This window comes from Mercurialis annua, linkage group LG7 (assembly GCF_937616625.2).
Source record: "Mercurialis annua linkage group LG7, ddMerAnnu1.2, whole genome shotgun sequence".
Taxonomy (NCBI): Eukaryota; Viridiplantae; Streptophyta; class Magnoliopsida; order Malpighiales; family Euphorbiaceae; genus Mercurialis; species Mercurialis annua.
The window spans coordinates 6,965,855-6,990,635 of record NC_065576.1 but is presented as its reverse complement, the minus strand read 5'-3'; the positions used below and the strand labels follow the sequence as shown (position 1 = coordinate 6,990,635).

The window sequence follows — 24,781 nt, the reverse complement described above, 5'->3', positions numbered from 1 at the left end:
ATACTAATAATATAGACTGATTATAATTGATTGAACATGACATTGTTATGCTCAATCATCTTGAAAGGAATTTAATCCATTAATACATTCAACAATCGGATGATTAGTGGGAAAAATAAGAATCATATGACAATAGTGTATCTATATTATAATTCTAAAATATTAACTGAAAGAAAAGTACATTTGTAACAACAACAATTGTCATTTAACTTGCCTCAGTGTACTTGCTAATAATTTAAGTCTACATATGAGGGGGAAAAACAAAAATAAGAACCCATCGGGTATCTTACCAACAAGGCGATGCCTCAGGTCTTCTTTCATAGCAGTCGAAAAGGACCACTACAGGTTTTCCTAAAACAAGCTACAAGACTCAGATGCCGAAGAAGCCGAGCTCACTGGCTTTTTCCTTCTCAAATGTCTCAAAATATTGGTATATGATCGTAACAGCGAGCAGTATTCCTGTTCCCGAGCCAATTGCTCCCATGAAATCCGCTAGTACTGTCAGTGCACCAATGCAAATTCCACCAAATGCAGCTGCTGTCGGTATGTAACGGTTCAGTTCTTTCTGTAGATTCGAGTCACGATGACCTGGCATCACCATTTGTTGTTCCTACAGAACAATGAACATATTTTTAATCAATACACATGAAAATAAAACTATCCCTACCCTCTGTGAGGAACCTGTTCCAACAGGATTAACTTCACAAAATTAAACAAAAGAGAAAATTGCACCTACACACAATGATTAATTGTTGATTTTTGTTCAAATGCTTAATCGTGGTGCAAGAAACGGGAGTGCATTATAAAAACAGGGCCAATTCATATAAAAATACATTAAAATGACAGAAAAGAATCTTATAATGATGTACCTTGAGCTGCTTGGCCACATCTCTGGCAGAAGATCCTGAAACCTCAATCCATGTTTTTGAGAAGAGTGCGCAGGCTGAAAGCATGAACACCAGGTAAAACAGAGCATGGAAAGGATTGGCAGCCATATCAGCCAAGCTGCAATTAAGATAAGATAGATAAAGCAAGATGTCAAAGCAAGAAAAAAAGGATTAAACGAATAGATAAAATGCAGTCATAGCACAAAAAAAAAGTAACAAATATGGCAAAATATGCATGTCACTTCACCTTGATGGAGGTGTGACATAGTAAGCCAGACCACCAACTGGAATATATTGGCCACCCGAATATTCGGACTCCTTCCATTTTCCCAGCAAATTGACAATGAAGTTTCCACTGTATCTCCTGTACAGCAACTGGACAGCAAAACAGTGTGTTAGACTCTTAGCTAAACTGTAATCACATAGGACCATTTGATAAGCACTTTACGCACCTGTGAGATGAAATAGAGATTGGAAACAAGTGCTGACTGCAATATGATAGGCATATTGGAAGTATAGAAAAGCTTAATCGGGTAGGAGCCTTGTTGACCCCGGGAATTCTTAGCCCTAACAGGCAAAACCACTCGGAAACCTTGGAAATAGACTACAATGAGGAAGATCAAGACTGTGGCAAGTAAGTTGGTAACATTTGGAAGGTTCTGCCGATAGAAAGCCTCTCGAAGAGCACGCACTTTGTCACTTCTGGTGATTAATAGATGGAACAGAGCAATAACAGCACCTTCAAATTCAGCTCCACGACCACTGTTGATTGTAGTGGGGCTAAATGCTTTCCAGATAATATTTTCACTGCACGAGCACCGAGTCAAAAATTATTGTGAGAACAAAATCTAAATATGGCACTCAACAAAAAGTCAGATCTAACCAAAAGCAGAAAAGAAACAAGAGTGTACTCTACCATATGTTTGTAGCTATGAAAAGGGAAATCCCAGAGCCAAGACCATATCCTTTCTGGAGAAGCTCATCCAGGCAAATAACAATAATTCCAGCAAAACATAGTTGGATGATAATAAGAATAGCATTCCCGGCACCAAGTTGGCCGACACTGCCGTACATCCCAGATAGTACATAAGCAACCGCCTCACCAATGGCAATCAATATACCCAGCAGCTTTTGTGCTCCATTGCTGCAAAAAAAAAAAACGGGCAAAGAAAATTAAGGTTTGTTGCATTGGGCGCACACTAAGAAAGAAAAACATAGTAACAGTACCAAATTACACATGAAAGACAATGAAAAATACACACAAAATCTACCTACACAGTGCACCTAACTGCTAATAATTTAGGAGATAAGTTTCAAAGCGCTTCATCCAACCAGAGAAAATTTAAGACCAATTTTTTATTCTTACTAAAATAACTCTAAAATAAAGCTAAAATTTAGACTTCTGTTATGACTTCTCATTAATTAAATCGTACTATCAGACATCAATACGAAAAGTAACACATGAATCAATATATCATGCAGCATTATATCTAAAGCATCTTCCAGGAAGTAAAGATCACAAAACACAAAATAAATTTGTGATTGAACACGAGCATACCTACATAGAGCCTATGCGGCAATTGCCCACCTTATAAATTTAAATTTTTAAACCATACCAATGTAATAATATAATTTTGCCCACCTATAATAAAATACAATTATGCAAATTCTTTGGATCGGCTAATCCTAAAATTTGTTACTCATCCTAACACAATTTGTAACTAATTATCCAATATTAGCAACATGTTAATCAACAGCAAACCTTAAAATTAGATCTCACAGGTAAACACGAACAATAAAACAAATACAAAATTAATTAAAATTCAAGCAGCAACTTACAGAAGGGCGCGATCTTCGCGGACATTATTATCAACCTCAATAATTTTGGAGCCAGCCAAAAGCTGAATAACCAAACCAGAAGTAACAATTGGGGTAATACCAAGTTCCATAACGGTACCCCGATTCGATGCGAGAATAACCCGCATCCAATAGAATGGATCGGCTCCAGTCGTCGAGTGGATCCCATACAGAGGCAGCTGACTGCACACGAGAAATATGAAGAGAGAAATCACGGTGTAGATCACTTTTTCTCTGAACGGAATTTTCCGATCCGCATTCTGAACTTCCGGCAAGACTGACAGGAATGGCTTCACCAGATGGAGAACTCGAAATCCGCCTCCCATCTCTCAATTACCGCTCACAATTATCAATTTTTTTAACAGAATTACAATCAATTGTAAAAGCTAGGGTTTCGTTTGATTATGCTAATTTTGACTTGTTTATATAATCAATTTGCCATCGGGTGATTCACTCGATCCAATTAATGAGTGACACGTGTGAGATATTGAGTATTTATATTTTTATTTGTGTTTCTATTTGCTGATATGCCCTTTAACTTATGTATAAAAATATTATATTTCTAAACTCTAATATGATTTAATTTCACCCTTGAATATAAAATCCGTGTATGCCGGCTCTTTCCCTGAAGAAAATATAATGGAAATTATTTTTAATTTATTACTAAATAAGTAATTGATTAAATATTTAATATTTATTAATTGATTATTAAATAAATAATTTAATTATTGAATATATAATTTAACTGAAATTTAATTTGAATACAATTTAACAAATTTGACTTGTATAAAAAATAAAATTTCAGTATTATTGTTTTATTCTATAGTTAATTAAGTAATCTTTTATAGATATAATTAATTATTTGATTATTAAAGGTAAACAATAATTTAAATTTGAGGTCAATAAAAAAATAAGATTTTAAAATTGTCTTAGTTTCGTTATCTTTCTTCATATTATTATATATTATCAGTCATCAATAATTTATTTTGACTGTAATTATTTTTTGTTCATGTTACTTTAATTTTATAAAATGTAATATGTAGTCAGTCTTTTTCATTTTTCTACGAGCCTCATATCAAATTCAGCTTATCACAAATAAAAAAAAAGACTTTTCAATAATAAAAAATAAATTGTTTAAGGGCTGTATTATTTTTTAATAATAAAGATTATTGTATATTTTTGTATAGAAAGTTCAATAAAAGGTGGTTTAATTAGATGTCATGACTGTAGTTTTTTTTAAACAGTTTATTTTTTTATCTATCTATACTATATATAAAAGTACGGATGGGGGGGGACAAGTAAATTTACGTTAATGTCCTTAATATTATTTAAATTATTAGTACTCAATGGTAATTCTTTTTTCTATCTAAATATTAGCTAATTAAACTACTTTTAATCTAATTAAAACAATCACCTATTTTGTAGAATTTTATACCATATCTACCACTACAAGTTATTGGATGCTAATTTAAAATTTTCCTATTTTGATAGTTTTTTTTCGCAACTTAAGAATTTGTAAAATAAAAGAGATTAACATTGTATCAGATTTTTACTAATGTTGTCTCATTAATTTAAAATATCTATCTATGTTTGAAGTAATACAATGAAACAAATATTAAGAAGTTTAAAGTATGGAGAAGATCAATTACTGTAATACTATAGTCGTAAATTAAAAAAAAGGGTTGTTTTATTCAAGTCAAATTCATTGATTCCTAATTCCACTAAAACTTCAATTGTATTAGTTTTAATTATTAAATAATATTTTATTTATAATTATTTAGTTATTTATCTATACTATTTATCTATAATTATAATATGAAGAGGGGACATACAAAATTATAACATTAGCCTTTAATAGTTAAAATAGTTACAAAATTAAGTACAAATATAAAAAGGAGAGGTTAATTGTAAGTTTACTTCTTTCACTAATTAGAAAGTTTAATTTTACTAATCAGACTTTGTATCATAGTGAAACCCTTAATATTTGAAAGGTCATCCCGAATAACAAATTTCATAATACTACAAAAGAGACCTGGATTAACTATATGTTTGCTTTTGCATACAAAAAGAGTAATTAACTAAGAGTTAACATTCTATAAAGTAACGTGTAAAAATTTATTAATTAATAATAATCAAGCCATAATAGACCGTAAAGCCATTAATAAATAATGTAATTTGATAATATTAAATAATTATAGCATAATAAAATTGATAAACTATTTTAATATAAACGTAGTAAAGTTCATATAAAAATTTATTATCACATTCAAATTCATCTACTACTAATAATTTTTTTATAAAACAACCATAGCACCTCATTTAAGTTACTGATTTTTTTTGGTATTCTATTTTCTCAAAGAAACATTTACTTTATTTTTTTATGCTAATTTTTTTTGATCAATTTGATGATATATCGTTTTCATGGAGAAGATATCTGAGTGAGAGTTGGTGACTACACCGTTGATCTTGCTCTAGATAAAGAAATTGTCGCCCTTACTATATAGAAAAGAGGTATGTACTTGTGTTTTTTTAATATTTAAATTGAGATCAATCTATCAAATTGAAATTTAGAGTTGGTTTTTTTTATCGTGTATCATACAAGATAGGAAGTTTTCCATTAACTTGGAATAAATTTACATAAAAGCAAAACAACCTATAATTTCGAAATATTAAATACTAAGTAAACCAATTTTTAAAACCATTAGATGTTATTGTTTACTGCACAAATAGTCATAAAACCAGTTATTTGATATGTAAAGAATTTATTTTTCTATATAACTCGATTCTATGATTGTTAAGATATATTAAACAAATTATAGTAAAATATAAATAAATGTTATTAACATTGAATAATTTTAAAAATTAATAAACTAAAGTATTATACTTATTTGTAATAAAAATTCTGACTAATAATCATAAATAAAATATACTTATATGATTATGATAAATTTTATTAATACATATATTAACGAGTCACATTACGAGCCACGTGCGTAGCACGTAATGCGAAACTAGTATATATAAGTAGATGAATCATGCAATGCATGTATTAATGCAAAATTTTACTTTTTAATTTTTTTTAAATGTAATTGTAATTTAATTTAATAAAATTTGATAATATCAAAATAATAATAAGATATACAAGATATATCTTACTGTCAAGAATAAGCTTATTTAGTTGTTTATGATTTCATATCATTCTGTTTTCAAAAAGATTATTTATCCTTTTTTAGTTTATTCAAAATGATTTTCCAAATTATATATATATATATATATATATATATATATATATATATATATATATAATAGTATAAAAGTGAACCCAATGGTTCACTTTACCGAAAAAGTCCCTTGCTTTCAAATTATTTTCACAAAACCAGTTTAATATCAGTGCTCCTCTTTATCCATTTTGGTAACTTTGTGACGTTCATAATAAGAAAGGACAGCTTTTCTTATTTAATTATAAAAGAACCAATCCGGATTTGCTTTATTTATTTATTTTGGCTATATATGTACATTAAATGCCCTTCTTTCTCTTTTTATTTTCAAAAGATAACTGCAGAAAGAAATTCATTAACTCAAAGTCCATTTTAGTAAAATCTTATGTGTTTGTGTTATAAAGATCCAAATTTGACTCTTTAATTACAAAGTACCATCACTGCATGTTTTTCCAACGTGGCATTACCACAAAAATCTTTACATTATTATCTTAAGATCTTGACCTCCAAGCCAAAGATAAGAATGTGTAAATACTTGGTGTCCAAATTTAGTATAACGCAATCTATCTATATAAATCCGATTTATTGCATTGTTTAGGTTTATTATTTACTTTGCAAAATCTAACATAATAGAAGATTTTTGTAGCCATAAAATAATTCAGCGGCAAGAATACACAATGTTTGCTTGCCACCAATAGCAGCCACCTTCCAAAAAATATATTAAACAACGGTTTTTTGTGATTTCTTTTACTCATGATCGTCTTTACGGATTGAATACATCACTCAAGAAACTCATCTCTTACCACCATAACCGGCCATCACAGCTTAAAAATATTATACCTTTTCTCCTTACATTAAATAAATAGCTTTCTATTTATTATTAGCCTCATTTCAGTTTTATTTTATTGATTTCATCTACCTTTTATATAGGTTTTATCTACTCTATACAGATTTATCTTCTTCAAGTGTGAAGTTTTGCAAGCGTTTTCCGGCGTCTTTTCCGGCATCTTTCTCGACATCTCTGTTATTCCGGCGTGTTGGAAGATTATTTTTATAAATTTAAATATTTATAATTTATTATAAATTTAAAATTTAATAGATTTATGCCTTTTATATTGTAAATTTTTAAATTTTAGAATTTTTATATTATTTGTAATTATATTTGGGTGATTCTTGATGGTTAATATAACTCTATTCAATGACGGTTTTTACCGCTCTCATCGTCTCTTCTAAAATAGTTTACTCAATATGCAGAAAAACCGTTCATATTTATAATTTTCATTATCATCAATCAAAACGTTACAAATCAAAAAGTAATTACTTTCTTTTTCTTCCTTCTTTTATCTTTTTTATGAGTGGAGGCCATGACCATGTATGCGAAATTAGTAATTAAGGGTCTGGATTACTCTCTTCTTGATCCAAGAGTTATAACTAAATTATAAAATTTATGGTAGATGGCTTCTTCAGAATTTTATAGTAGAAACTGTATTTCAAATTTAGTACATCTCATAATCATTTTTAAAGAAGAAAAATTATAGTTCAGCAGTAAATAGAGAATAGTATTAATATGACTAATTATAATTTTAAACATTATTATCATCTTCTGATATAAAATTAAAAAAAATTGTAAAAACATTTTTTTGATATTTTTATTCAATTAACTAAAATTTCTTTTAAATTTTCATTTTTAAGAAATTTAAATTGGAAAAAAATAAAAATATATACTTAAAGACAAGTTTTGTTTGGTATTAGAATTTACAGACAAATTATTATTATTGTTTCATGTTATTGAACTTGAAAATAATTTTATATTAAATTAAATATGAATTTCACATTTAAAAATTCTTTTATATTAATAAAAGAAAATATATTTTTAACTAAAAAATATATCAATTTTTTTAAAAAATTATTAGTTGCATTTAGTATTTTGTATATTTATCTGATATACTATAATATAATACTTAAATAATATAATATAGTATTTATTTATTTTATTCAAATTGTTATATCATCATATCAGTTTAAATAATAATATCAAATATAAATCATGCATGTATCTAATTTTGATATCAGAAAAACTAATTTTTTTTAAACAATTACTAATATTTAAATAACTCAAAATTATCAAATTTATATTTATATTTCAACATGGTTGATTCCGAAGCGAAGCGAGGGTTCTATACTAGTATATATATATATATATGGAGAAATTTAGAATTCATCTTTTTATTATATTCCTTATTACTCAATTGGAAAATCAACACTTTTATATTATTTCTATTTGGTTATTTTAAAAGATAATAACAAGAAACAAAAAGATAGAATTCATCAAAAAAATAATAAAGGGTTTAATGGATAAAAATAAGATTCTTAATCTTCTAAATTAATTTTATGATAATAAATCCACATTTAAAAAAAATTACAAAAAAAAACAATTTTTATTTCTTTTTCGAGAATTTATAAAAAAAAGTTAAGTTAACAAAAATATCAATTACAACATAAAAATTTGATATAATTGGATTTATATGTTATTTTTTTATGAATAATTGGATTTATATGTTCTTAATTGGATTTATATGTTCTATAAGTATGCCTAAATATATCACTATATAAATGATTTAAATATGCCTATTCATTCATCTAGTTATTTGTTATTATACACAAAAGCTCTTTAGCTATATTATCTCGTGTAAGCAATGAGCTGTAGTTGGTATAAGCGCTAGGCAGCAAATTGCTAGGTTGCGGGTTCGATTCCTCCCACAAGCGCTCCCCCTCCCCAATTATCAAAAAAAAAATCTCGTGTAACAGACCGATTTAATTATCAGGATGCACGTTAAACCACCACCGTCGGATCGGAAATTTAACCTGTTGTTTTGCAGGCATATATAAAAAGCCAGCTCCATCATTACTCTATTTCAATTTTTTACTGCCAATAATTGGTCTGTAGAATACCATTGGATAAGTTAAAGAATTGCATATTGTGGAATTTATGCATCACTGAAACCAAAATTACAAGAACTGTTAATACAAGCAACTTAATTAAATGTTTAAACAAAATTAATATTATATTTCAGAGTAAGACATGAAATTTGTCACTAGAAAGAAAAATAGAACTGGGCTTGAAACAAGTACAAATTACCATAATGCATAAACAAATCTAAACTCAAGTACAGAATATTTATTTTATATCAATATCAATTAGCGGCCAACTTCAAGACTCGAATTAGTTATAGAGGGTTCACTAGAACTGGCCGATGCTATCGGAACATGATACACAGGAACAGGCATTTTAGCAGGCAGATTCGGAAATGCACTCTCAAATTTCAACACTTGAATTGCTTGCCGAATTGACGGCCTTATATTACGATCAGGATGAGCGCACCATAATCCGACAATCATCAAACATTCTGCTTCTTTCTCATCAAATTCCATAAACATTTCCTTATCAACTGCTGAACAAAGTTTCCCCTCTCCGTAAAGTTCCCATACCCACTCTACCAAGCTCATTTCATGTTTATCGTTGATATGATCAGTTGCTTTTCGTCCTGTTGCAATTTCTATAGCAACTACTCCGAAACTATATACGTCTGATTCCTTACTAGCCCGTTTCGTGCCTATATATTCCGGAGCCATATAGCCTAATGTTCCTGCCAAACCAGTTGTCTGCGGACCAAGCTCGTGGTCCATCAACCTAGCTAACCCGAAATCACCAACCTTAGCATTAAAATTCGAGTCTAGCATCACATTGCTTGATTTCACATCTCGATGTACGACACATTGCTCCCATTCTTCATGAAGATAGAGCAATCCCGAGGCTAATCCGAGAGAAATTTTCTGCCTTGCAGCCCAAGTAAGAGGACTTTTCTTGCCGAAAAGGTGAGCGTCAAGACTTCCATTTGGCATGAACTCATAAACTAGTAAAAACTCACCTTTTTCATGACACCAACCTAAGAGTTGAACTAAATTTCTATGTCTCAATTGACCAATTGTTTTTACCTCAGCTATGTACTCTTTTTTACCCTGCCTAGAGCTGCTTGAAATTCTTTTCACAGCAATTGCCAAATCTGAATCAATCAAATATCCTTTATAAACAGAACCAAACCCTCCTCTGCCAAGCATCCTGTCATTTGAGAAATTATTCGTAGCGGAAACGAGTTCTTGATAAGAAAATCTTCTCGGACCGGTTCCTCTTTCAAGATCCTTATTGATTGATGTCAAATTCATCTTCTCCTCCTCCCCTTTTCGTTCCATCGCCATCTTTCTTCTCCTCCAAGTAAACAAAATTCCTACGATCATCCCAATTCCGACAATACAAACTGAAACTGAAACACCAACTATGATTCCTGTTTTCTTCGAACTGTTCCGATTAGTGTCCTTTACATCCAAAGTAGAATTGAATTCCCAAGAAAGAATCTGATGTCGTTCTCCATTTGTACCTGTAGCAGCTGAAATTCCGACAGTAACAAATTCCGGCAAAACTTTGGCCAGATCAATACTGTAAGACAAATGAGTTTTTTCTCGAGGATTTGCTGTTTTTTCGTAAGACCATACTATGCTCAAGTTTCTAGTGCTGGAATTGTATGTGATCCATACATTAGCAGTATCTCCGCTATGATAACTTGCATTCCAAGTAGTGTAAACCGCAGATTCAAGAGAGTTATTATTGATCCCAACGTGTTCGACTAAAGGCATCGGATCCCATTCTTCGTTCGGAAACGAATCGAATTCCACCATAACTATTTGATTCTGAGGAGAACCAATCGTTGTGGTGTTAAACAATCCTAAAAATCCACTAGCAGAGTTTGGAGGGATCTCAAATCCGACAGGCGCGAGGAAGAATGCGAGGCCATGGCCGTATGCGGACAAATTTCGGGTGTCGATTATGAAGGAGAAATGAGTTGAAAAATCAGAAATCTTGCCTGAATTTGAATCCCAAAGTGGAACTTTTTCATTATAGGTTGCCCAACCTACACGGCAAGTGTAAGCTATTTTGTTTATGAGCTCGACAACACCTACAGAAGAAATTGCATCGCCATGATAAGCTATGTTGGTTGCTTCAGGACCGAAGCGATCGAATTTGAAATGAATAGAATTAACATGAGGAAGAAGAAGAAGAAAAAAGAAAAATACCATATTTATCATATTGATGAGAATTGCCATGGAAAAACAGAATGCAGAGTTAGAATTATTAGGTCTATGCATAAATAGTACTGATAAACTTGTCATTTGTACTTGTTTTGATGCAAGAATTTCAACTGTAATATATTTATATTAATCAGAAGGAAGCATCTCTGACTAATTATAGATTAATACTTTTTCTTAGAATAATTACATGACAATGAGAAAATTATGAGTTTATAACGGGCCAACAAATTCAAGGTAGGTAGCATTTTAATATTTAAAGCTTCATAAAACTTGAGCAGGAAGGATAAGATGACAAATGTATAATGACAGCTACTGGTTTTGAATTTTTTTAGTTAAATATATTACTTCACATAATTTTTCTCTCTTGAAGAAAAAAAAAAGGATTCCAAGCAATTAAAGATATGTTAAGGAAAGCAATTACTTGGAAAAATGTAAAGTCAACAATGAAAATTCTATTCATATTTCATTCTGGTACAATTTTTTAAATGGTCCCAATTCTTAACCACATACAACAACATACTTAGGAGCAGACAAAAATACATATATAAAAATGTTACTTGAAAGGCACTAAAAGAGACGGATAATAGAGCATTAAAATTAAACAATGAACTCAATTATTAAACACTAAAACCACTAATTAAAGAACCGAATCGAGGGCGCTCTCTTGTCTTAAATTCGGACTATATTCCTGTATGCAGCCGTTTAAAATTTAGGGTCAGAATCTGCATCCGGTAAGAAACCTACACTCGAGCTAGGAGTATGAATATGGAAAATTTAAAAATGCCGTCTTATAATTGAGACCCGAGAGAATTGAACCGGTTGAAACAGACATAATGAATTAGCGACGGACAAATCCTTCATTAAATATCTAAAATATTTTGATAATTTTCTATTTTTTTTTACTAAACCGGTTAAACTGGCAGTAAAACTAGCTAGTTAAACTGGTTAAATTGAAAACTGATAGTCACATTGGTTTGGCCTAGTGGTGTACATGGTTTGTTTTGACTGTTTTATCATTAATATTTTAGTTCAAACCGAATATAGTGATTTGACAAATTTTTAAACCAAAATCAAATCAAACATATCATAAACGAGCAAAATTGGTTCGATTTAATTTGATAATTTTTCTTTAAAACCAGTTGAAACCATCATCAAACAATTATTTATTTATCATGTAAAATAAAAAAAAATTAACAATTAAAAATTATTTATTCATCATAAAAATAAATATTATATTTATTTAATAAATCATAATAATGACTAATAAATAAAAAAAATCATGAATTTCTATATTATTTATTTTACATTTTATATATATGATATTTAAATATATATATTATTAAGTACAATTTTAAAAAATAGTGATAGAAATTTTATTTTTAAATTACAATATTTATATTTTTAATAAATATGTATGTGTACATAAATTAGTTTGTTTTGATTTATGTTGGTTTATAATTTTTAAACCGCAAACCAGATTAATAATATTTTTTTCAGACCAAAATCAAACCATCAATCTTCGAAACTGTAATGTTTGATTTGGTTTGATTGAATTGGTTTGTTTTGGTTGGTTTGAATATTTTTTGTACAGTCCTAGTTTAGCCACTAATTCTGTTTCTAAAACCATGACCAAAGCATTAAAATTAGGGTCAATGTCATAAAAAATTCACAAATTTTACACGTTTTCTCATTTTAATCACGCCGTTTAAAAAACATCATTTTTCATACACGGACTATCAATTTTTCCCTTTTAGAAACAAACTTAATAGAACTCGTATCCTAATAAGAGATTTTCTCTTGTTATCTCAAAGTATAAGACATAATTCTATAAAGACTCGAATCTCTACAAAATTAAATAGATAACATAATCCTATCATAATTGTACTATAAGTATGCCTAAATTTTTCACTATATAAATGATTTAAATATGTCTATTTATTCATCTAGTTATTTATTAAAAGACCGACTTTATAATCAGGATGCTCATTAAACCACCACCATGAGATCAGAAGTTTAACCTGTTGTTTTGCAGGCATATATAAAAGAGAAAACCACGAAAATATTACTACTATTTAATAAAAAATAACAAAAATACACAACCCAAGAGGAAATAACATCCATAGCAAAAACCGGTAAAGTTTACATATAACCAAACCAATAAAAAGAGACATGTGTCAAATTTGAAACAATCACAACAAACACGGGGCTGTCTTTCATTCTCTGCAATTAATAAACTAGAATTCTCCACGCCAGCCTATGTATTTATAATGTATCCAATGTGGATATATATGATATATACACGCAAAAAATGAAAAAATAATAGCAATATAATATATTCATTAAACAATGTCAATTTTTTTAATTTTGCATAAAAAATGATTCATTAGAGATTATTTAATTATATTCCAAAGACATGTCAAATACATCTTAAAAATACTTTAATAGATCCCAAAAATTATAAAGATACATTTGAAAAAAGATTCATATACATCTCAGAATCACCTCAGAAACATATCAGATACATTCATTGGGAAGTTCTTACCTAGACTCGGTCTATAAAAAATTCATGAACCCATCCAATGAGGTGTTAGAGAAATGAGAAGAAAGAGAAAATAATGAGAAAAGAGAGAAAATTGTGTTTGATTTTCTAACACCTCATTGGATAGGTGCATAGAAAATTCATGGAACAGGTATATGTAAGAATTTCCCACATTTCAAATAGCTCATATACATCTCAAAATCATTTCAAAAATATATTATATACATATTGAAAATATTTCAGATACAGTACATCTAAAAAAAATAACTAAAATGCCTCTTATCTTAAAAATTCATTAACGGGTTCAGTATGAGAGTTTCCTATAACTGGTTCGGTTCTATACGAAGGGAGCGTGTTTCATGACTCTGTTTAACTCCTACCAAATGATGAACTCAAGAAGCTAAAAGTACTAAAAGCACTTCGCATGGACAAGTTTCTCCTGTATTTAATGGCACCATAATCTAGATTTAAAATAGCTCTTTAATCATCAATGGCCAACTAAAGCTTCTCATGTCTGCTGCTATTCATTATTCTCGTACTGTTCCTGCGGTCAAGTACACTTTTCTTCATTTTGTTCTGGAAAGGCCATCAGCCTTATCCTATCATAGTATCAGATGTCTTTCTCTCACCCATCATAGTTAGAACAATTCCATATTAATAAAATTTACATTTTGATAGAAATTGAACAAATTATACAACCGTGAAAAGAGATCAAAAAATTTAAAAATGCTAAAAATAATCTAAAACAACAAAACCAAATATGGCTGAGCAGCAACTGTCGATGACGCACCAGCAGCCACGATCAAACCAAGTGCTGAAGGTCGCAACTCTCGCCACAGCTGGTGGTTCGCTCTTAAGAGAGGCGGACGGAGAATGAGAAGATTTCCCCTGTTTGGTGTTTCAATCTCTGGTTGACTGCTAATATAAGAGGAGAATGAAAGTGGGTATAAGAAGTACTAATAATTATGCCAGGTCATCTATTTATTGTAAAACACTTTGGATAGAAGAGAAAACTTAATAAAGTGTAGATATTAGAGAAAAAAACTGCCTCATTTATAATTGCTGTGTAATTTTCTCTATATAAAAAGCCAGCTCCATCATTACTCTATTTCAATTTTTTATTGTCAATAATTGGTCTGCAGAAGACTATTGGATGAGTTAAAAAAAATTGCATATAGGATTTCTACATCACTAAAACCGAAAAGACAACAACTGTACTAAATAGTACAAGCAACTTAATTAAATGTTTAATCAAAATTAATAATTATATTTCTGAGAAAGACCTGAAATTTGTCACTAAAAAGATACCTAAAGCTGGGGGTATAGAAATAAATACAAATTACCATAATGCAAAAACAAATCTAAACTCAATGTCTAAAATACAAAGCAATATTTATTTTATATCAAAATCAATTAGCGGCCAACTTCAAGACTCGAATTAGTTATAGAGGGTTCACTAGAACTAGCTGATGCTACCAGAACATGATACACAGGAACCGGCATTTTAGCATGCAGATTTGGAAATGCACTCTCAAATTTCAAGACTTGAATCGCTTGCCGAATAGACGGTCTTATATTACGATCAGGATGAGCACACCATAATCCAATGATCATCAAACATTCCGCATCTTTCTCATCAAATTCCATGAACGTTTCCTTATCAACTGCTGAACAAAGTTTCCCCTCTCCATAAAGTTCCCTTCCCAGTCTACCAAGCTCATTTCATGTTTATCGTTGATATGATCGGTTGCTTTTCGTCCTGTTGCAATTTCTATAGCAACTACTCCGAAACTATATACGTCTGATTCCTTACTAGCCCTTTTTGTGCCTATATATTCCGGAGCCATATAGCCTAATGTTCCTGCCAAACCAGTTGTCTGCGGACCAAGCTCATGGTCCATCAACCTAGCTAACCCGAAATCACCAACCTTAGCATTAAAATTCGAGTCTAGCATCACATTGATTGATTTCACATCTCGATGTACGACATTGCTCCCATTCTTCATGAAGATAGAGCAATCCCGAGGCTAATCCGAGAGAAATTTTCTGCCTTGCAGCCCAAGAAAGTGAAGTTTTTTTGCCGAAGAGATGAACATCGAGGCTTCCATTTGGCATGAACTCATAAACTAGTAAAAATTCACCTTTTTCATGACACCAACCTAAGAGTTGAACTAAATTTCTGTGTCTCAATTGACCAATTGTTTTTACCTCAGCTATGCACTCTTTTTTACCCTGCCTAGAGCTGCTTGAAATTTTTTTCACAGCAATTGCCAAATCCGAATCAATTAATTATCCTTTGTAAACAGAACCAAAACCTCCTCTGCCAAGCATTCTGTCACTTGCGAAATTATTCGTAGAAGAAACAAGTTCTTGATAAGAAAATCTTGTCGGCCTGATTCCTCTTTCGAGATCCTTATTGATTGATGTCAAATTCATCTTCTCCTCTTCCCCGGCCTTTTCGTTCCATCGCCATCTTTCTTCTCCTCCAAGTAAACAAAATTCCTATGATCATACCAATTCCGACAATACAAATTGAAACTGAAACACCAACTTAAACCATTTTCTGATCATTAGGAAGCCGAGCAAGAGACCTTGACGTTGGGTCTGCTACGAAATGATCATAAGCTTTTCTAGACACATTGTTCCCACTTTGCTTTACTGTGTAAAACCTTCGATCAATTAGATATAGTTGTATTTCAACAGTTCTTAGAGAAAACATTTTAATGAAAAGAGAACCTAGCTTATTGGAACTTGAAATTGGAGTTAGAGTGCATTTACACATTCTTCATCTCACGCCAAAATGCATTGTCGGGTCTTCACTTTTCTAGTATTACCCATTTTAGAGAAATGATGGATTATCCATCATTATTACTTTTTTTTACAACTAGTGGACAGTCATTAAAAGAAAAATCTTGAGTTCGACTCTCAATAAAAGCACCAAATGATAAATCACGATCGAGCAGTCCTCCAATCCACCTGTGGACAGAAAATAAACAGAGGTCCGAAGGAACGCCGGAGAGGGCGTTCACTCCGACGCTCAAGTCGACTTTTCTACTAGAGGAAAGAAGAGAGAAGAAAAAAAAGAAATATCAAGTGAGTAGAAAAAAAATTAGCTCTAGGATTTTTTATAATGCGATTTATATAGTCCATATTTGGTGGTCTCCTTTTCCCTGTTAAATAGGCCATGTGTGATATTTTTCATTTTTCGGTATTAAAGGTAAGTCCTTTCGTGGTAGAGATACAAAATACGGATAAATTATACCTCGGTATTTGTATCTTGAAATCTGAGTGTGAACGCAGGAGAGCTTAAGTCGTGTTTGTCATAGCAGTGGTATTAGATATAGGTAGACCGTAACTCGGTATTTGTGTCTCGGTTATTATGGATCTTAGATGTGTTTGTATCTCGTCCGAGTGTATCTCGGTCATCCTAGACATCAGTGATTGTGTCCTTGGTAGACCTACGTGTTTGTTGGATTTAGCGACCTTTTATCTTGTCGAGGTTGCTTCGCCGCTATGATGACACGTTATCACTAGTTATTTTTCTCATTCTATTTTGGCTCAATCATTCGAAAATACTTCTTTTTCGACTTTTTTATTTATGGTCGAAACTTTTAAAATCGTCAATTTCACTCTATTTTTTAATTTTCAACTTCAATTGTACTCATTTTTTCAAAATGAATTATTTTCACTCTGAAAAAAATTCAAATAATGCACTTCATATTTGCCACGTATTCTAAGTAAGTCTTTAATATTTTAAAATATTTTAAGAATTGAAACTATATATCAAATATGAATGATATATTTGAACCAATTCTAAGTAGGAAAACTCCCATTTGAAGAAATCGGTACGATTGAAGCTGGCAAATTAGAAAATGGAGTAAATTTAATAATTTACAAGTTTGGAATACAAATAAAAAAAATCGAAAGGTGAAATATTTTTAGCTTTCTATAATTTTATTTAATATTTAATAGACCAGTTCTTGAAATGAATTTTTTTGCTTAGAATATAAAAAAATTCGAAAAAATTGGAATATTTTTCAATAGCCTTCTATTTAGTAATATTTAGTAGACTAGTTCTTGAAATGAAATTTATTTCCTCAACAGACAACCGAGAGTAAGACATGAAAAATTACCATAATGCATATATATAAACAAATCCTGGCTGAATGTCTGAAGTACAGAGCATTAATTACAAATTAAAATCACATCCTGAAAGTAGTGACAATTTCTTGATATTTTATCGGCCGATTTCAAGACTCGAATTAGTTATAGAAGGTTCACTAGAACTAGCCGATGCTTCCGGCACATGATACACAGGAACAGGCATTTTAGCAGGCAGATTCGGAAATGCACTCTCAAATTTCAAGACTTGAATTGCTTGTCGAATCGATGGCCTTAGATTACGATCAGGATGAGCGCACCACAATCCAACAATCATCAAACATTCTGCTTCTTTCTCATCAAATTCCATATACATTTCCTTATCAACCGCCAAATGAAGTTTTCCATCTCCATAAAGCTCCCATACCCACTCTACCAAGCTCATTTCGTGTTTATCATTGATATGATCGATTGCTCTTCGTCCTGTTGCGATTTCTATAGCAACTACTCCGAAACTGTATACATCCGATTCTTTACTAGCCCGTTTCGTGGTTATATATTCCGGAGCCAAGTAGCCTAATGTTCCTGCCAAAGCAGTTGTCTGCGGACCAAGTTCGTGGTCCATCAACCTAGCTAACCCGAAATCACCAACCTTAGCATTGAAATTTGAGTCGAGCATCACATTGCTCGATTTCACATCTCGATGCACCACACATTGCTCCCATTCTTCATGAAGATAGAGCAATCCCGAGGCTAATCCGAGAGAAATTTTCTGCCTTGCAGCCCAAGTTAGTGAAGTTTTCTTGCCGAAGAGATGAGCATCAAGACTTCCATTTGGCATGAACTCATAAACTAGTAAAAACTCACCTTTGTCATGACACCAACCTAAGAGTTGAACTAAATTTCTGTGCCTCAATTGACCAATTGTTTTTACCTCAGCTATGTATTCTTTTTTACCCTGCCTAGAACTGCTTGAAATTCTTTTGACAGCAATTGCCAGATCTGAATCAATCAAATATCCTTTATAAACAGAACCAAATCCTCCTCTGCCAAGCATTCTGTCACTTGAGAAATTATTCGTAGCGGAAACGAGTTCTTGATAAGAAAATCTTCTGGGTCCGGTTCCTCTTTCAAGATCCTTATTGATTGATGTCAAATTCATCTTCTCCTCTTCCCCTTTTCGTTCCTTCGCCATCTTTCTTCTCTTCCAAGTAAACAAAATTCCTATAATCATACCAATTCCGACAATACAAACTGCAACTGCAACACCAACTATGATTCTTGTTTTGTTCGAACTGTTAGGATTTGCATCCTTCACAACCAAAGTAGAATTAAATTCCCAAGAAAGAAGCTGATGTCGTTCTAGATCTCTACCTGTAGCAGCTGAAAATCCGACAGTAACAAATTCCGGCAAAACTTTTGTCAGATCAATAGCGTAAGACAAATGAGTTTTTTCTTGAGGATTCGCTGTTTTTTCATAAGACCATAGTACGGTCAAATTTTTAGTACTAGAATTGTATGTGATCCATACATTAGCAGTATCTCCACTATGATAGCTTGCATTCCAAGAAGTGTAAACAACAGATTGAAGAGAGTTATTATTGATCCCTACGTGTTCGACTAAGGGCTTCGGATCCCATTCTTCGTTCCGAAACGAATCGAATTCCACCATAACTATTTGATTCTGAGGAGAACCAATTGTTGTAGTGTTAAACAATCCTAAGAATCCACTAGCAGAATTCGGTGGGATCTGAAATCCAACAGGCGCGAGGAAGAACGCGAGGCCATGGCCGTAATGCAAAGCATTTTGGGTGTCGATTATGAAAGTGAAATGAGTCGAAAAATCAGAAATCTTGCCTGAATTTGAATCCCAAAGTGGGATTTTTTCATTATAGGTTGCCCAACCTACACGGCAAGTGTAATCTATTTTGTTTATGAGCTCGACAACACCAACAGAAGAAATAGCATCGCCATGATAAGCTATGTTGGTTGCTTCAGGACCGAAGAAATCGAATTTGAAATGAATAGAATTAACAAAAGGAAGAAGAAGAAAGAAGAAAAATAACATATTCATTTTGATGAGGATATATGAACAAGAGAATGCAGAGTTCGAATTAAATTTATGCATAAATAGTAGTGATAAGCTTGTCATTTATACTTGTTTTGATGCAAAAATTTCAACTGAAATATATTTAAATTAATCAAATGGAAGCATCTCTGACTAACTATAGATTAATGCATTTTCTTAGAATGATTAGATGAAAATGAGAATATTAAAATAAGGCAAGAAATTCAAGGTGGGTAGCATTTTAATATTTAAAGCTTCATCAAGCTTGGGGAGAAAGGATAAGATGACAAATGCCTAATGACAGCTTATGATATTGAATTCATTTAGTTTTATATGCAATTAATAAATACTTTCTCCGTTTTTTTAGTTATCCATTTAGTCAAATAAATTTGATTATATTTAATAAATGACTCTATAACTCAATTTCAAATCATTTATTAAAAAGTAAGATTATATTAGTATTTGCTCTTATAATTTAAGACAAAAAAATCAACTTTTTAATATGTACAATTTTAGTTAAATGAACAATTAAATAAAAACGGAAGGAGTGATCACATAATTTTTCTCTCTCGGAGAGAAAAAAAATAGATTCCAAGGAATTAAAGATATGTTAAGGAAAGCAATTGCTTGGAAAAAATATTTAAAGTCAACAATGAAAATTATATTCATATTTCATTCTGGTACAATTTTTAAATGCTGCCAATTCTCAACCACATATAATACAATACTTAGGAGCAGATAAAAATACATATATAAAGATGTTACTTGAAAGGTACTAAAGAGACGGATAATAGAGCATTAAAATTAAACAATGAACTCAATTATTAAACACTAAAACCACTCATTAAAGAAGAACTGAATCCACAACCGCGAATTCAAACTATATTCATGTATGCAGCCGTTTAAAATTTAGAGTAAAAATCTGCCTCCCATAAAAGACCTACATTCAAACTGAGATTGGTCTGAATGTTGAAAATTTAAAGCTGTCGTTTTATAATTGAGACCCGGAAAAATTGAATCGAACTGCCGGTTGAACCGGACATAATGAATTACCGACGGACAAGTCTTTCATTAAATATCTGATATTTGTTGATAATTCTCTATTTTTAATTTTTTTTACTAAACCGGGAGTAAAATTAGCTAGTTAAACTGGTTAAATTGAAAACTGATAGTCACATAGTTACATGATTTAATTTGACTGGCTTATCATTGATATATTAGTTCAAACCGAATATAGTGGTTTGACAAATTTACCAAACCTATCATAAGCGAGCAAAATTGGTTTGGTTTGATTTGATATCTTTTCTTTGAAACCAGTTCAAACCATCATTAAACAATTATTTATTTATTATGTAAAATAAAAAAATTAACAATTTTAAATTATTTATTCATGATAAAAATAAATATTATTTTTATATAATAAATTATAATAATGACTAATAAATAAAAAAATATTTCATGAATCTGTATATTATTAATTTTACATTTTAGTAATATGATATCTTAATATTATAAGAAATGTAATATTTATTTATTGATAATAAATATATAAAATTTTAAATAATAATAGTTATTTCATCAAATGATATAGAAATATATTATTTTATTAAATACAGTTTTAAAAAATAGTAACAAAAATTTTATTTTTAAATTACAATATTTATATTTTAATAAATATGTATGTGTATATAAATTGGTTTGTTTTGATTTATGTTGGTTTGTAATTTTTAAAACCGTAAACCGGACTAATAATTATTATTTTTATTTTTTTAAATCAAAATCAAACCAACAATCTTCGAAACTGTAATATTTGATTTGGTTTGAATGAACCTTTCAACGGGACAGTGCTTTTTCGACTCTCTCAAAATAGAATCTATTCCAAACATGTCATGGTTCCTTACTTCGACAAAAATTGGTTTGTCTTGGTTGGTTTGAATTTTTTTTGTACAACCCTAATTGGCCACTGATTATGTTTCTAAAACTATGATCAAAGCATTAAAATTAGGGTTGATGTCATAAAAATTCACCAACTTTACACGTTTTTTTTTAATCACGCCGTTTAAAAATCTTCATTTTCATACACGAACTATCAATTTTTCCCAAGTCCATATACCGTTTAAAAATCGGTGAAAATTGTTGAGTTGGCAACCGGATAGTGACATGTCATAGCGAACCAAATAGTGACACATCAGCAATTTTCGTCGGATTTTTAAAAGGTGTATGGATTTAGAAAAAATTGGTAGTTGATGTATGAAAATGACGAATTTAAAACGGCGTGATTAAAATAAAACAATTTGTAAAGTTAGTGAACTTTTATGAAGAAATTACGTAGTATACGCTCTTTTCTCCGAATTTTACAAAATTACCCTCTCAAAAGTTCTATTTTCAAGCATGCTCATTATTTTTATTTTTTCTTTAGTTTTACGCTCTTCTTCCATCATGTCTTCTCCTTCGTTATCTTCTCCCTCAATTCAAATGTTTTTTTCTTTTTCCTATAATCATCTCCAAAAGTTAAGTTCCTTGTTCATGCTCGTTATTTGTTGATTTGGAGTTTGATTTCATTCTCTACTTTAAAGGGCAAAAGTTAGAATTTTTCTTATGTTTTCAAATTTAGGGTTTTCAATTTTTCTAAATAATACTTTAAATTTTTTATGTTTTCATTGCCTCTAATTTCAGAATAATGTGCTAGATGAAAATTATTAGACACTGCAAATATTCTGTATTTGACTTTGTATGTGAACATAGCATAAGGTAGCATAATTAGTGTAAGTAATTTAATCCCTGAATCTATTTCATTCCAATTAACCATATTTATACAAGGTTTTGACAGTCATACAAATCCCTAATATTAAGGCCTAATTACATTACACTAATTATGCTACCTTATGCTATGTTTACAAAAATCTTCTTGAGGGGTGACAATCTCGCTTAGTTTATCAGAGGTAAATTTTATTTATAATTCCTTTAATTTTCTGTTTTGATTCTAAAAATGTGATTCTACAAAAATAGAAAGAATGCATTAGAAAGAGAGAGATAGGTTTTAATGTTGAATGCATGCTTCGTTGAATGCTCTATACACAAATTCACTAATGTTTTTTTATGGGTATTAGTTAATGGCTTCCAATAATGAAGCATGAAAAAAGGAATTTGAAATTGTTATGGAGAAAAGCATTTTTCAAATTTGACTATTTAATTTTATGGTTTTCTTTTTTTAGAACTGTTGTTTGTTAAAAGAAAGTAAATAGATGCTATTTAAAAATAAACTCTTAGAAAAAGGATTTTACTAAATACCGCCCCTATTCCCTCAATTTTTTCTGTTATAATTTTCGGGAAGCCAACAAGTACCTTTGCTCTTTCTATCGAGATACCTTTGTTCCAAAGTTACATATTCTGTTTTTTATTACAGACATACAGATTGGCATGATGCACCAAAGAGATTGAGAAGAGCTTGTTGGAGCCGCATCAAGTATTTTTTGATATGGTTGTTGAAAGATGCTATGAGATATGGCAAATCGGGTTTTCGGGTTATGAATCAAAAGTTTAAATTTTTTAAATGCGTAAAATAAAAATTAGAAAGAATTTAGGGGAAAGTGGATTAACACAAGAGATTTAGAGTGGTTCGGATTTCAAATCGATCCTACTCCACTACTCAAACAAAGTTTGAGATTTAGAATTCATTAAATGAGATTCACAAAGAGTTTTATAAGATAATTCCAAACTTTGTGTTTTATAGCTAAACACCAACTATGAGATTTTACAAAGCTAACCTCTAATTTACAAGGGTTGAGTTTTTTCAAAGATAAACTCTAACTTACAATGATTCAGGAGATTACAAGCTTACTCCAAAACTACAACAAAAGAAATGTAATTTAACAATGTGTGTTTGTTGTTTCAAGATTTGCAAATCATTAATTTTGAAACATTGCAAATGAGTTTATATTTATACACAAACAAATTTACAACAAAGCCCAAACAAACAAAACAACTTTTGTTGTCAGCATGGAAGTCGCGCCCGCTACCAAGGGTGTCGCACCTGCTACCCAGTTGGAAGACACATACTTTCAATGGCTCTTACCACATGTAAACATTTCATCGGGCCATTCAAGAATATATTCGTTGAGCCTTCAACAGATCTCTTGGTCGCGCCCGCGAAGTCTCTGAGTCGCGCCCACTACAGATCTTTCGCGTTCGCTACCAAGACTGGATAGCGCTCGCGAAAACCTCCTGGGCAGCTTGATTCTTGTTAGAAGGCTCCGAAATGACTCCCGATGGTTTCTATGAGTTCCTATACACTAATAAATAAGATTAGAACACTCATATTTGATAGTCAAAGTCAAAATAAAGAAGTATGAAAGAATAAAGGTCCAATGACGATGGAGTCACAAGGAGATCAATTAGATGATATTAAACTTCATATTTGGAATGTTGGTCATCAGATTAAGGATGTTATTACAGAGTTCAAGGTTGCTAAAAATATTGAAGAGACAACGTGAGGTGAATGTGCATTGGAGTTACACTTTTTCTCATTGTCATTTTTATATGATATTATAGTTTTGTTGATTATACTTCTTATGACTGCCATTTTATTCTCTACGTATGTTTTTGTATTTTTTATTTTTATGCTACGTAATGGGTGTAAATGAGATTTTAGAAATTTCATATTCTATATGATAGCTACAAATTACATCGATTTTGATGTAATAGATATATATTATCAAAAAAATTGATTACATTTATATGCTGCAAAATCTAAATTAATAACAAAAAAGCAACTGAACAACTGATATAGAAGTTAGACAAAACAAGCAATAAGAACAACCAAAAAGCAACTAAATATAAAAGGCTTAATACCACAAAAAAACTCCGATCTTTTAGCTCTTTTTCAATTCTACTATGACGTTGAAAACTGGTCAATTTTACTCTATTTCGAATTTTCTCGTTTCAATTGTACCCTAATTTTTTAATT

General features: G+C 30.8%; 3 protein-coding genes and 1 pseudogene across 3 annotated transcripts; all 4 read right to left on the bottom strand.

The window, feature by feature from the left end:
• Window positions 1-125: 125 nt before the first annotated feature.
• Window positions 126-3,160, bottom strand: LOC126655968 (uncharacterized). Its single transcript, XM_050350389.1, has 6 exons — window positions 2,727-3,160; window positions 1,804-2,031; window positions 1,340-1,694; window positions 1,135-1,262; window positions 870-1,005; window positions 126-610 (listed from the first exon to the last, which is right to left on the bottom strand). The coding sequence occupies exons 1-6, from the start codon at window positions 3,068-3,070 to the stop codon at window positions 371-373; spliced, it is 1,431 nt and encodes a 476-aa protein (XP_050206346.1). The 5' UTR covers window positions 3,071-3,160; the 3' UTR covers window positions 126-370.
• Window positions 3,161-8,997: 5,837 nt separating this feature from the next.
• LOC126654902 (L-type lectin-domain containing receptor kinase IX.1-like) lies at window positions 8,998-11,183 on the bottom strand. Its single transcript, XM_050348902.1, has one exon. It carries the CDS (start codon window positions 11,162-11,164, stop codon window positions 9,161-9,163), a length of 2,004 nt encoding a protein of 667 aa, XP_050204859.1. The 5' UTR covers window positions 11,165-11,183; the 3' UTR covers window positions 8,998-9,160.
• A 3,876-nt stretch (window positions 11,184-15,059) lies between these two features.
• On the bottom strand, window positions 15,060-16,428 carry LOC126656704 (L-type lectin-domain containing receptor kinase IX.1-like; annotated as a pseudogene).
• Window positions 16,429-17,760: 1,332 nt separating this feature from the next.
• On the bottom strand, window positions 17,761-19,899 carry LOC126656703 (L-type lectin-domain containing receptor kinase IX.1-like). The gene has a single exon (XM_050351310.1). The coding sequence runs from the start codon at window positions 19,897-19,899 to the stop codon at window positions 17,884-17,886; it is 2,016 nt and encodes a 671-aa protein (XP_050207267.1). The 3' UTR covers window positions 17,761-17,883.
• Window positions 19,900-24,781: the final 4,882 nt, after the last annotated feature.